The sequence below is a fragment of the Schistocerca serialis genome, chromosome 4 (assembly GCF_023864345.2).
Source record: "Schistocerca serialis cubense isolate TAMUIC-IGC-003099 chromosome 4, iqSchSeri2.2, whole genome shotgun sequence".
NCBI classification, from domain to species: Eukaryota; Metazoa; Arthropoda; class Insecta; order Orthoptera; family Acrididae; genus Schistocerca; species Schistocerca serialis.
The window spans coordinates 848,659,696-848,673,646 of record NC_064641.1 but is presented as its reverse complement, the minus strand read 5'-3'; the positions used below and the strand labels follow the sequence as shown (position 1 = coordinate 848,673,646).

At 37.5% G+C, this 13,951-nt stretch overlaps 1 protein-coding gene across 1 annotated transcript in view; it reads right to left on the bottom strand.

Annotated features, from left to right (window-relative positions):
• LOC126473480 (alanine aminotransferase 1-like) overlaps positions 1-13,951 on the bottom strand; it is an 80,018-nt gene that overhangs the window by 33,746 nt on the left and 32,321 nt on the right. The window contains exons 7-9 of the mRNA XM_050100555.1: positions 2,353-2,432; positions 1,669-1,789; positions 1,400-1,521 (exon numbers count right to left, since the gene is read on the bottom strand). Coding sequence (XP_049956512.1) covers positions 1,400-1,521; positions 1,669-1,789; positions 2,353-2,432 — 323 coding nt within the window. The remainder of the gene's footprint in view (positions 1-1,399; positions 1,522-1,668; positions 1,790-2,352; positions 2,433-13,951) is intronic.

Here is a 13,951-nt window from a genome sequence, read left to right as displayed (position 1 = left end):
TAAGCCCATGCTATTCCAACTTTAGTCCGTACGGACACACTTCAGGTCATTTCTATGACAAGTAACACGATTTCTTACGACATTTACAACAATAACAAATTCCATCAATTCTTCATGAAAAGAAACCAGAAGAAAAATATCTGAAAAGCAACAGCAGAGTAAAAGACCGTTATGGAACCAATAATCCAGTGACACTGCCATTCGTCATTGTGGTCTTCAGTCCAAAAACTGGTTTGATGAAGTTCTCCATTAGCCTATCTCGTGCATACCTCTTCATCTCTGAATAGCTACTGTTACCCATATCTATTTGAACCCACTTATTGTCTTCATCTCTTGGTCTCCCTCTACAATCCCTCCCTCCACTCCACTCACCTTCATTACTGAAATGGTGACTCCTCTATCTTTCAGAATGTGTCAATCAACAGATCCCTTGTTTTAGTCAAGTTATGCCACAAATTTTGTTTCTTGCCAATTCTATTCATACCTTCTCATTAGTTATCCAATCTACCCATCCAGTCTTCAGCATTATTCCATAACACCACATTTTAAAAGCTTCTATTCCGTTCTTGTCTAAACTGCTTATCGTCCATGTTTCACTTCTGCTTTCTTTGGAATTGGTATTATATTATTCTTGGAGTCTCAGTATCTTTCATATATCTCACGTACCTTACATACAAGATAGGTTTGTCATTGTGGATTTCCCGAGGGTATCAGTAGTTTTGAGGGAATGTCGTCTACTCCAGGGGCATTTTTTTTTCTTTTTTCTGACAAGTCTTAATGCTCTGTTACATTCTTCTCACAATACCATATCTCCTATTTCATCTTCATCTACTTCCTCTGCTTTTTCTTCAAGATCATTTCCCTTTTATAGCTCACAATATATTCCTTCATGTTTCAACTCTCTTCTTTTCTTAGTACTGGTTTTCCATTTGTGCTCTTGATAGACATGCAGGTCTCTTTGATTTTCCCCTAATTGTACAGGCTTCTATAGCCCTGGATTTATCTTCTAGGCATTCCTGCTTAGCCATATTTCACTTTTGGTGAATTCCAGACTTTGGACGTTTGTATTCCCTTCCCCTTACCTGCTTCATTTCCTGCATTTTTATATTTTATCCTTTCAACAGTTAAATTTTTTATATCCTGTGGTACTGAAGGATTTTTACTAGGCCTTTTTACCCACTTGTAATTAAAAATGTATTTAGTATTTTGAGGCACCTGCTATTTTCTTATTTCAAATTCAAATAAAGTCAACGTTTTGATGTTTCGTGATAGGATACTTCAGTCAACTGCTTAATAATAAATATAAATCCAATATCAACAAAGCCACTACTATATATTGACAAGCACTATCAAAATGTATCAGTTGAAGAATTCACAGATTTATAGTCAAAGATTTTACCTGCCCAAGGACAGTAGGACATAATGCAGCACTAATGCTTTTTAAATACATTGCTTTCACTTCTGGGTCAAGGTTAATCAGTTCACAGTAACCTCCTCTAAGACCACACTCACCCATGTACCCTGTAATCAGCAAAACACAGCATAATAATAGAAATACCATTAAACAATAAACTTACACTTAGATATTTGTTGATTTCACACCAGAATTACTAAAGCTTCAGTAATAGAATTACCAGAGCTACCAAAATTACACAAAACCTGAGTTACCTTTTGATGCAGACATGAAAGAAGCCAGCTCCATTTCACAATAAGGTGGCCCCATTTGCATCATAACCTTCTTAAATGAATGAAATTTGCTCCCCTTTGCATATACGTTGTCCTGGTACACCTACACAAACAATTCCAATTGAAATGGTAGAACAACATAATCTGCTTTTTATATAGACATCCATGATGATGAATGAAATTTACTGTCAATGTTTTGATTAATCATTATTACCATTATCCAAATACAAATAAAAGTTACTTATAGTTTATTTCATTTTTATCATTTAATGATTTCACCAACTGAGAAAGAGAAGCTTACTGTATTCTCAATTTGTTTTCTATCAAGATTAAAACCATATTGCCAGTAAATTTCTGTGATCTTCCACTCACAATAAAATTCCTGAGAATGTCCCTAACTGATCCACAATTTTATATTCTGAGCTTAAGTACAAATTATTCCAGAGTAGTGTATCCAGTGACAATATAAATTTTCTCACAAATAAAAACACTTTGATCCAATTAATATTTCTTAATATGAACTGATGTGAAATAAAAGCCTCATTAACCCCCAGTACACAACATAGCTTTTCCCTTCCACATAACCGACAGTAATTTTAAGTAATAGTATGGAGTAATGACTTTACATCATTGTGATACTTTAAAATAGAAACGTGTAAAACTTACCTCATCAGCAAAAACAAATAATCCCTCCTGGTGTGCAAACTTGATTATTTCTTCAATATTTTCTCTTGAAAGAACCTGGCCTGTAACAAATAAATAACAAGGAAATAAATATTTTGTACAGAGTCCCCCTAGGCTAGTGATGTGGGCAGGATAAATGCCCAAGTGGGCATGACATTTATAAATGGACATTTGCCTTGGAATTTGCACAAAGCAGTTTTAAATGCCTAAAATCTGCACATTTATAAAAGAAATACTTCTTGAAGTACTTAATCCTGGAATATATAATTTAGCAATTAAAATAATGGATGGGATAATATTTCCAACAGTAAAAATTAGTAAATGTTTGCACGTAAACCTACGTATATCATTATTGCCTTAATAAATAAGAATGAAAGGAAAGAAAAGAGATTTTGTTAAAGATAAAAGAAAAAAAAATTAACCTGCTGTACCAAGGAACAGCGCATACTGCTAACAACTGCTTATAATTTATAATGTCCTTTTTCTTTTTATCGATGCTATTCTTCACTCTCCGATGCACATAGGTGTCAGAGTGAAGAATACAACTTACAAACAGAAAAAGGGTATTATAAATGATAAACATTTTAAAGACTGATGAGCAGTGCTTTTGCAACACTACTTCATTAGCGTGTGGGTAACCAAGTTGAAAAAGCTGCTTGAGAATTAGAGGCGAGTTATCAGGCAAAATAAATTGGACTGTACACATAACTGTTAGTATCTTTAATGAGGTCAATTCTTGGGGTAGCACTTAATTAAAAAAGAAGAGAAACACTCAAATCTGAAAGGATTTTTTTAAAGTTTAGTTTATATTAAGCAGCTGGCCTGTAGGAAGTATTTTAATGTATACGGCCCCTACACACACACACACACACACACACACACACACACACACACTAAACACGTGTGTGTGTGTGTGTGTGTGTGTGTGTGTGTGTGTGTGTGTGTGTGTGTGTGTGTGTGTGTGTGTGTAGGGGCGGTGGGGGGGGGTTATGAATTTTGGGCATTTGCTGAGCCATTTATCCTGGGCATTTGTCACACTTACAAATGCCCAGGCATTTTAGACCACTACCCGAACTATCAATAATGTTGTGCAGTATTACTAAATGTCTGTGGATGTGACTGAAGAATAGGTAATATATTGACCAATATACTGAAATTAGATTTTTGTTAAAAAAAACTGGTTTGACTGTATAGTCTCTGGCTAATATATTATCTTTGTCACCTCAGTCCGAATGTCAAACTGTTTATATTGTACTATTCACTGTGTTGCATAAACTGAATTGTGGAATAACTTCTGAATCTGCAGTATGCAGATTCTTTTTAGACTTATGGGAAATATATAGGGGTTTATCAGCCTTACAGCATATAAAACTGTATGAGTGCTATAACAATCATCAGAAGAAAATCAAGCAATACAATCAGATGTCGAAATACATACGGAAATATATTGGAAACAGAGAAGCTACAATTCGTAAAGAAGTTAAATACAATGAGGAACTATAGACACTGCAACAAGAATGGAAATGGACACTATGATTCACTGGAGCCAAAACTTTGATACTTTTAATACCAGGAGCCTTTTGTAACGCAAGAAATTACTTCCGATTCATATGTAACCACAATGTCAGCACTAAATACATATGCAGAACTTTCCTTGTTGCAGAAACAGCATCTCACAAATAAGATTTAGTTTTCTTAATTATAGGTGTAACTACTTGCAACAGTACATCTAATGAGCTAGTGTCCACTCTCAAAGTTTCAATAATCACTTAGTTCATTTATCCTAACTAGCTCACTTATCCTCACTTTCACATGTCAGTCTTTTGCTCTTCTTATACCATCCCTTCACCCATTTATATTTCCTCTTCATTCCACAACAGCAAAGCCAGCCCAAATGCAATAACAGCTGGTGTCTACATCCCCCATGTTTGCAGCTCCAAGATTTGATATTAAGTTTACGCAATATCACTTCGCTCTCTCGAGACAGCTGGCAACATACTCCACAATAATATCGCTTACTATTTATTACTGACAGTCTAACAGTGAAGAATAACAATCATTGATCATAAACAAATCTGAACCCTACTCATGAATGCAAACCGATGTAGAAACGCCGCAATGTACAGACCATCCAACTTTCAAAAACTCCTCTACTAGGACCTTGCCTAGTACGGCGGTGCAGGTTCCCCGCATCACCCCCTACGCTCCTCGGAGTATGGGACACCACCACCACCACCACCACCACCACCACCACCACGCCAAATAAAAATGTAAAAATCTCCCATTTCAAACAGGAGATTTTTAAACAGATTTTGTAATAAAAAATGTTAATGCAAGTATCATGACATACTTGGCACTAAGATACTAATATACATCAGTTAGCTATATAAACTATATTTAAAAAAACTTACATGCTGTGGATCTTATAAAGCCTAGGATCTACTTCTAAAGTTATCAGTGATCAGGGGCAGTTGCGGCAACAACGATTACAAAAATTTACATCTGCAGTATGAGAATATGATAAAGAGGAACTCATGATATTTGCGTTTGGGCACAAGCTTTTAGAAGAACTGTGGCTCAGCTGTAAAAGAATCTTTTACCATGCACTGCGTAAGTACAACAGTTCATGATGGATGGGTCACTACATGGTATACAGCCACTGTAAAGAAATTCCTACAGAAACAGATACTACTGCATTATAGTTGTAAAATCAAGTATAAGACTATAGATAGGGATATGTTAAATGAGACATCTTTGGCTCTCATGAGGGCAAAGCATGAAGCCTTCAGTGACTCCTCATAAGATCTTTCACAAAAACAAAGAAATTCTGGCCCTAGGGAAAGGCTGTCTGAGCAATGCCACCTAGGAACAAGGCCTCACATCATGAGTCTAAGGAGCCTGTGACGTCACGGGTAGGGGTCTGAGAAGCTAGGTACCGACACACGTGATTCGAAGCATTTCCATATTGTACTTTGTGCTGATCGTGAGTGGTTATTTGATCTATACTCAGTTACAATGCCCCGAAGGTGTTGTATGCCGAATTGCAGGAGCAGTTACGATAATGGACCTAAAGTCAGTGTATTTTATTTTCCATCTGACGAGAATTTAAGACGAAAATGGTTATCAGCTGTTCACAGACAAGACTGGACACCAAGTAATCACTCTGTTGTAAGTATCAGTATGTTTGTTTGGTTAGTGTGTCATAGTTACTTGAAATGTAGTCCAGCTGAACAAAATACAGTAAACAGAAGAATGTATTTATAATCTCATACCTCATTAATTTTCGTTACATGTTTTAAAGAGAACTGTATGCTTGTTTTAGATATGTGAACTGCATTTCAACAAGGATGATATTTTAAGCAGTACCAGCACGTATGACCCGAAAACTGGTACACACTTGACAGCACCGTTGGATTGTAATGCGAGTTACGAAACACGCTCTTAGTAAAGTACAGTGGCATAAGAACTATCTTTATTTCACTTGTATGCTGTGAAATCAGTTTCATACTTCGTTATTAATTTTTCAGATGCTATCCCATCGAAGTTGCCTGGATGCCCATCTTACTTGTCGAGTCATCAAACTGCAGTACGAGAGGACCCAGAAATTCGTAGGGGGCGTTTAGAAAATCGTGCTCTTCAAATTGCTATCCAAGAAAGTGTGGACACACATGCGAAAATGATTGATGCGATATCGTTTGATAGTTTAGAACAACTGAAAACAAAGTTGAGTGAATGTGAAAAGCACAGTGACTGGGTAGTGATAAACAAATCTGACAGTGTGAGCCTAGTGTTACTAAAGGATAATCCTTACCCAAGAATTTTTTACCGTGTAGTTATAAGCAGTGGTTTATTACTCAGTGTCTTCAATAATGATACTGAAGTGAAATGTATTGGAAACATGAAATTTCCCATGAAAGTAAACAACATACAGGTGGTAAGTGACGTTCTTAAGGACATTTATCTTCTGTGTAATAGTTCTGAGGCTCCTATAGATAACATTGTCTTTAATTGACCAGTTATTGCAAAATTTATTAGAAAAGTTGCCACGAAACGAAACTAAAATTACATTTGTAAAAGAACAGATTTCATTTTTGAAGTGCAGAAGTTCAACTCAATTTAGGTATGATACTAACTCTATGACAATGTGGTGATTTGTACATTCTATTAGCCCACATGCTTAGAAATTTGAGGAACACTGATAGTTTTTCTATGCCTAGTCCTAACACCCTTTCAAGGCTTTGTAGTAAACTCTCAACAAATCCTGTCATTGAGCCACAGGGTGATCAGTTTATGAGCTACATCACAAATAAAGTAGGTACTTTATCCTCAGATGATAAAACTGTGCTCCTGTTGATGGATGAAATTCATCTGAAGTCTCAGCTTGGTTACAAAGCTGGAAATGTTGTAGGATGTGCCTTTAACACTGACAAATTTTTGTGTGCAACCAGTGCCTATGTTTTTATGGTTCAGAGCATGGTATCACCTTACAAGGATGTGGTATCTGTTCTGCCCGTTCATACTATTCAGGGTGATGTTCTGTTCTCTTACATTAAAGCAGTCATTCTTAAATTAGAAGCAGTTGAATTTGAGGTGGTTGGTATAGTAGCAGACAATAATGCAATTAATAAGAAAGCAGTGGCTAAGTTTTCTACTCCTCCAGATGTGAAAATAAAGTACGATCACCCTGTACAGTCTTCTCCGAATCGCCCATTGTATTATTTTGTGGACACTGTCCATATTTTGAAGTGTATCCGCAATAACTGGTTTAACTAAACAGTTTGAAGGGAGGTTTGTCATCTGTTGGAGAACTGAAAGAATTGCACTCGATAGAAAAAGATGAACTACTGCAATATGGCAGTTCCTTAACTTTGAAGCCTCTATTTCCTAACTCAATTGAGCGCCAAAATGTCAAGTTAGTGTTGCGTATTTTCAATGATACGACAGTTGTTGCTTTGGACACATTTGGTTCAAAGAAAGCAATTAGCAACTGGGAAAGTACTGCAACATTCATAAAAATAATAAATCGTTGGTGGGATATTGCAAATGTAAAAACATTACTCAAGGAACAGAGGTTAAGAAATACTTTCCAAGAACCTGTGACTAGTAATTCCCATCACACACAAGAATTTCTTACAGTGTTTCATCTCATGGTTATGTTCTTGGGAAGATTGTAGTGATGAAAGAAAACTTACTCGAGAGACACATCTACTGGCTTTCTGAGAAAAACAGATCATATTTGCTGTTAGGAAAAGTACAAACAGACAGTTTAGAAGACAGGTTCGGCAAATGCCACCTGCTATGTGGGGGAAATTATCATGTTTCTCTAAGGCAAGTTTTTGAAACTGAACAAAACCTAAGGGTACAGTCTATGTTTTCCCTTGTGCATCGGTCAAAAGTAGTTGGGGATGTTGTTATTAAGACCACTGATATTTTTTCTACTCATACTGAAATTCAGGGATTAAAAGAAACATCAATACCAGAATTTTTAAATGTAGCAGTAGATGAAAATGATGTTGATACAATAGATGAGAATACTTGGCCACTGTTGCATTACATAGCAGGTTACTGCTCACACCAAGCTATTTTTTAAAAAAAAAAAAAAAAAAAAAAAAAAAAAAAAAAAAAAAAAAAAAACCATTGTGAATATTGTAAGGTATTCCTTACTACAGATGAAATGAAGCAGGGTGATGATTTGATTATGGTAAAAGAGCAGAGTTGACATATCCTGCAGATGATGTAGTAGTGTGTGTGTGTGTGTGTGTGTGTGTGTAAGAGAGAGAGAGAGAGAGAGAGAGAGAGAGAGAGAGAGAGAGAGACACACACACACACACACATGTCTATTTAACTCTACAGAAAATTCTGAAAGACCAGGAAATTTTATTTTTAGAACAGGCAAATTAGAGAAATGTATTTGTGAAGGTAGCATCCCACAACATTCCCAGTAATCTTTTTTATGGGTTTCACTGTAAAAATACACACACACTTGATTCAGTCATGAATTGCATACTGTTTTGCTGTGCAAATATTTTGCTGAACAATTTCACCAAGAGGAGAAATGATGAAACTTCTGTTAAAAAAGTAACAGTGTACAAAAGATTGAAAAAAATGTTAAATTATACTGTGGTTGTGTATTTTCACTGTTTGAGGCTTGGGAAGATGATATGAAACAAATGTTTATTTCTATTTTCTGTTTTTATTTCATGCACAATATCCCATACATCTTGTTGGTAAACATTATGTATTGGACTCCTTCTGCTCTCTTAGGGAAAGTAACGAAAATTTTTTGTTGAAAAATCATCTGCCATTTCCGCATTTCCACACGTCATGCAGAGTTAAGACAAGAGTCTGAAGTAGAAGTGAACCATTAATGCCACAAGTGAATCAGAACTGGACACGCATTTGAGTACCATTGCCAGCTGCCAAGTTCCAAGTACACAAAAAAAAGGGGGGGGGGGGCAGAGAGAGATATTTTTTTGTTCATTTGGGACTACAGCATAGTAAAATCCCATAACGACATCGTTATGAAGAAGGCCCAGAATAACGGCAATGTAGTTACATTGCAGCTATTCTGGACCTTCAAATAAGAGAAAGACATTTTTGTTAGCGCATAAGACATGATGCAAGAAACATTATCTCCTATGCAAGAGCACACAGTGAAAACCAGATGCAGCAATTAACAGCCTGCAACGGATTGTGCAAAACAAATATCACTGACAAAGAATAAGCAGGATAAATTGCGTCATTACGAACCGAACCTAACATCATACCCACCACACCCATCCCTTATAAATGTTCCACCTTTCCAGTTCTCACTGAGAGCTGATCACTGGGATCGATAGCATTCACAGTACTAGCACTCGATTTAATGATTAGAACAGTGTAGTTAATCTATGTCCAAGATTTGTTCCACCACCTCCCATTAACCAGCTCAGGGTGTTGTCAAGATGCTGACCCACACTTCGTAAACTTCACATTGCTCACTGCCTGCCATGTTCTGCCTTCTGCACCACTATGTTGCTAAGTGCTGGTCACACTAACTTCAACGTAGATGTCAGAAGTGAGGGCCTCTTGTGGCTCCTGTTTCCATCCATCACCTGTGCACCTCTGGGTATTGAGACCTACCAGAGCAGTACGGAGGATACCAACCGAACACACGACTACAGATACTGGGTAAATTAGTGATGGGTCATTGAGGGTCACTATAGACTTCAGAGTGGAGTAGAGTACAGTCTGACAACTCAGTGTAAAACAAAATACATGCACTGTCCCAACAGCCACAGCTTGCCAGGCACCATCTGTGTGACATGGACTACCAACGCAGCTGCCTCAGTGTGCAGAAGCTGAATTGACCTAATGTCTCAGCACAAAGCCAGAAGCAGCTGAATGAGCTCAGCTGAGGCTGGTGAGGAAAGCACCAAGATGTAAACGTATGAATAAAATGACTGAACTCTAACAATGTTTTAATAGCATCGAGGATGCTTCACAGATTCTCCTCAGTCATCCTGGCAAAACAGGAGAGTTGTATGCTTGCCCTCCTGCACTTTTGTCGGATGATGCAACCATCTACACTGAAGTACTATTTGAACATGGCTGCACAAATATCTTATCAGATGTTCATGCGTGTTCATACTAGTGCACAGATTAATAAAACTTGTTTTGTATGTTCAGTAATTTAAAATTTTCCACTTTATAATACACAGACAAGTAGTAGCTTAGGACTACAATATTAATGTTTCAGAACTGGGGTAAGTCAACACACACACACACACACACACACACACACACACACACACACACACACACACACACTTGAGTTTAACAAAGGATATGAAATAGAATGATCACATAGGCTCAGTTGTAGGTGAGACACACAGCAGACTTCAGTTCATTGGCAGGATACTGAGTAAATGCTGCTAGCCTACAATGCAAACCACATTTACATCCCACATTCGAATATTGGGGGTTGGGTTGTTTGGGGGAAGAGACCAAACAGCGAGGTCATCGGTCTCATCAGATTAGGGAAGGAAGTTGGTCGTGCCCTTTCAAAGGAACCATCCTGGCATTTGCCTGAAACGATTTAGGGAAATCACGGAAAACCTAAATCAGGATGGCTGGACGCAGGATTGAACCATCATCCTCCTGAATGCGAGTCCAGTCATTCGAATACTGATCAAGTGTTTGGCAGACATACCAAACAGCAGTAACAGGTGACATTTAACATGTATGAAAAAGAACAACATGAATGATCAGATGCTAGTTTGACTCACAGGAGTGCTGCACAGACATGTTAAAAAACCTGAACTGGCAGACACTTATGATCAGGCACTGATTGTCCCACAAAAGCCTGCTTACAAAGTTTCAAGAACCTGAACTAAGTGAACAATTTAAAGATATTTCTCCTACATATCACTCTCACATGGTCTGTGAAGAAGGAATTAGACTAATTACAGCACACACATTGGAATGAGAAGAAACTACCATGTGGCACCATTCAACACTGCCATCTGCAATGCACTTCACAGATGATTGCAGAGCCTTGGTTAAGTATTACTTGAACACTTCTTGTAAAGATAGTGAGGTGATGGCTGAAGGTGGGAGGGTCAATAACTTTCCTTTGTTACCAACCATTCCAGTCTTTGTTAGCAGACAGAACAGAGTTTATTCGGTTGTCTGCTATTGTGCGAAAGTGGCAATAGTGCCACAGCATTGCATGTAGGGCTGAGGATAGTAGTAAAACTTTTGGCAGTTTTTGACTCTTTCCAGTTCTGCTGATCTCATGCCACCATGAGGAGTGTTGTTCCTTGTGTGTATGCTCCACATTTGTTTCTTTCCATTCGTAGTAACACTAAATCCCAAGAGTGAGTTACACTTAAAAGCATGAGAAGTCTTATTTAATTCCTTTGCAACTATGGCCGGGGTATGAAATACCTCCACAGAAGAACACTAAGAATCTAACTTTATTGTCACAGTTCTGTGGGTTGAAATAAAACATCTCTTTAAAACCAGCTTATTCACTAATTGAAAATAATGAACTGGAAATTCACTAATTGAAAATAATAAATTGGAAATGAATTTTTCTGGTAATTATTGCATTTGGCATTTACAACACACCTCTGTTGAGTCTTAAGGAATCATTCGTAGTCATGTACAATTAGTTTTCATTAACTGTGAAATTACTTTAGTTGACAAAGCATTTAGCACATCAGTAAGGAGAGATTAAACTTGATCATATTTAACATTTCTGACCTACTGTTTATCAGTTACATTTATTTTCCCCACTCTATTAGGAAGCTTCTTTATTGGCTCTAAATGAGTACACATTTACATCTAACACTACTCACTCATTACAATAATACACTCTTGTGTCACAAACAATTCTAGCAATGGAACTTTATGCCTTAAAGTGTGTTACTATCTACAGAGTGTGAGTGTGTGCAATATTTTACTGCATGTGAGCATGCCTTTATACTAATGAAAATCATCAGGAAAATAAGAGTACACTGGCAAAATCTGAGTATGAATTAAGGAGACAGTTATGGAGAGCAAAGGGCGTTCGTTGCAGATTTGCTAATGCTTGGAGAAACACTAAATCAAGAAATGAAGGAAGCGATACACTTACGGCAGTGGCTGTAAAGACTTATTGCATATTTTCACAACAAATTAATACCTAGCACTGAACGTAAAACGGACAAAGGGAAGGGATGGCACTCTGAGATAATATGCAACACTGACCTTAAAATGGAAGGTGTCTCCATTAGCACTTCATCACACTGAATTTAAATTAAGATACTGTAGTGAGACCTCAAAGTCAGGTGGACAGTGTCTTGCTGAAATAAAACACCTACAGAACCCACTGATATGGCACAACTGCTCGAACAGAAACTCACTGAAAAATCTGAAAGTCAGAACAATACCAACACAAAGAATTCAGTATCCAGCATACCACAGAACTGGTGGGAACACACACACACACACACACACACACACACACACACACACACACACACACACACACAAAGTTACTGAACTTTTTCAATAGATGCTATGCTTCCAGCTGACAGAACAACACTAATAAAAGCCCCATGCTTTGATGTAGGATCTAAAAAAACACATTTCTTCAGAATGAAGATGAAATTTGCTAAATCAAATCTGGGAATAGACGAGAATCACACTTCTGAGACACTACAAGTATTTAACAGTGTTATGTCCAGATTTGGGTCGCGCGTGTGCATACGTACACGCATGCAATGGGAGGATAACAAAGATGACGGGAAAAATATCATCCAGCAGTAAAAAAGAGCTGTAAGGCTCAACTAATTAGGAAAGCACACAACACACGGAATGACAGTTAACAACTTACTTGATGAAAGAATTTTTTTCCTTCTCATGTAAATGGAAGAAGGAAGGAAGATAAGGCTAAACATCCCTTTGACGTCTAGGTCATTGGAGGTGGAACACAAGCTCTGATTTTGTCAAGGATGAGGAAGGGAATTAGCCATGCCCTTTGAAATGAACCATCCTGCCATTTGCCTGGAGTGATTTACGGAAATTGCAGAAAGTCTAGATCTGGATGGTTGGACGTGGGTTTGTCATCCTCCCAAAAGGAAATCCAGTGTGCTAGTCAGTGTACCATCTTGCTAGGTTCATGTAAATGGAGCAAAATGTAAGCAGGATGCCTTGACTGATGCCTATCATCCTACCAACATAACTGTTCAAAAATCAACATACATAGCATACATTAGTGTTTAAATTAGTTAAATAAAATTTTACCAATACAGAACAGATAGATTATTACTTAGTACATGGAGGAGGCAATGAGCTGCAGATAGCCACAATGAGAAAGAACACTAGAAATATTTTCAGCTTCAGAAATAGAACTTTCGCACATTCAAACAACAAGTACAGCAGCAACATGCACATACATGGGCTCTGTCACTGGGCACTAGGGTCTTAGTTCTCATGACAGTGCGAAGTGCGAGAACTGTAGTTGTTTGAATGACTGAAGAGTTCCGCTTCTGAAGAATGACAGTCCGAAAGCTGAAAATATTTCTAAAGTTATCTTTCATTTCGGCTGTCTGCAACTCAACCCCTCCTCTATGTGGTGATAGCAATACATACTTTTCATGTTATTGTTACTCTGTCCTGGACTTTCCATTGTTTAAAACAAATTTTTTTAGGTATATGGAAGTAAAAGACACCATGAAAAAGAACTGAGTACATATTGCATGCTAGCGCATCGCAGTTCATCTCTGCTACATACCCTCACAACTTTAAGCTATACTTGACTTTAGATGAAATCCTAATTGGTCTGAACACACAGATACACTCTACAAGAAGGCATCAGCAAGTCTCCGCACCTAGCAAAAATAAGTAAAATTCTGCCTTCCGAACAAAACCGAAACTTGTATAGTCACTGACATATTAGCTGACTACAGTAATGTTACAGGACAACATCTTTCTAAGGAAGTGCATAGTGCTTGCAGCTGGCGATGCCTGTCTACACACTGAATATAGGGTACATGTTTCCATTCACATTGTCAGCTATACCGTCTGATCAAGAAACAGTCACTGATGTTGTAAC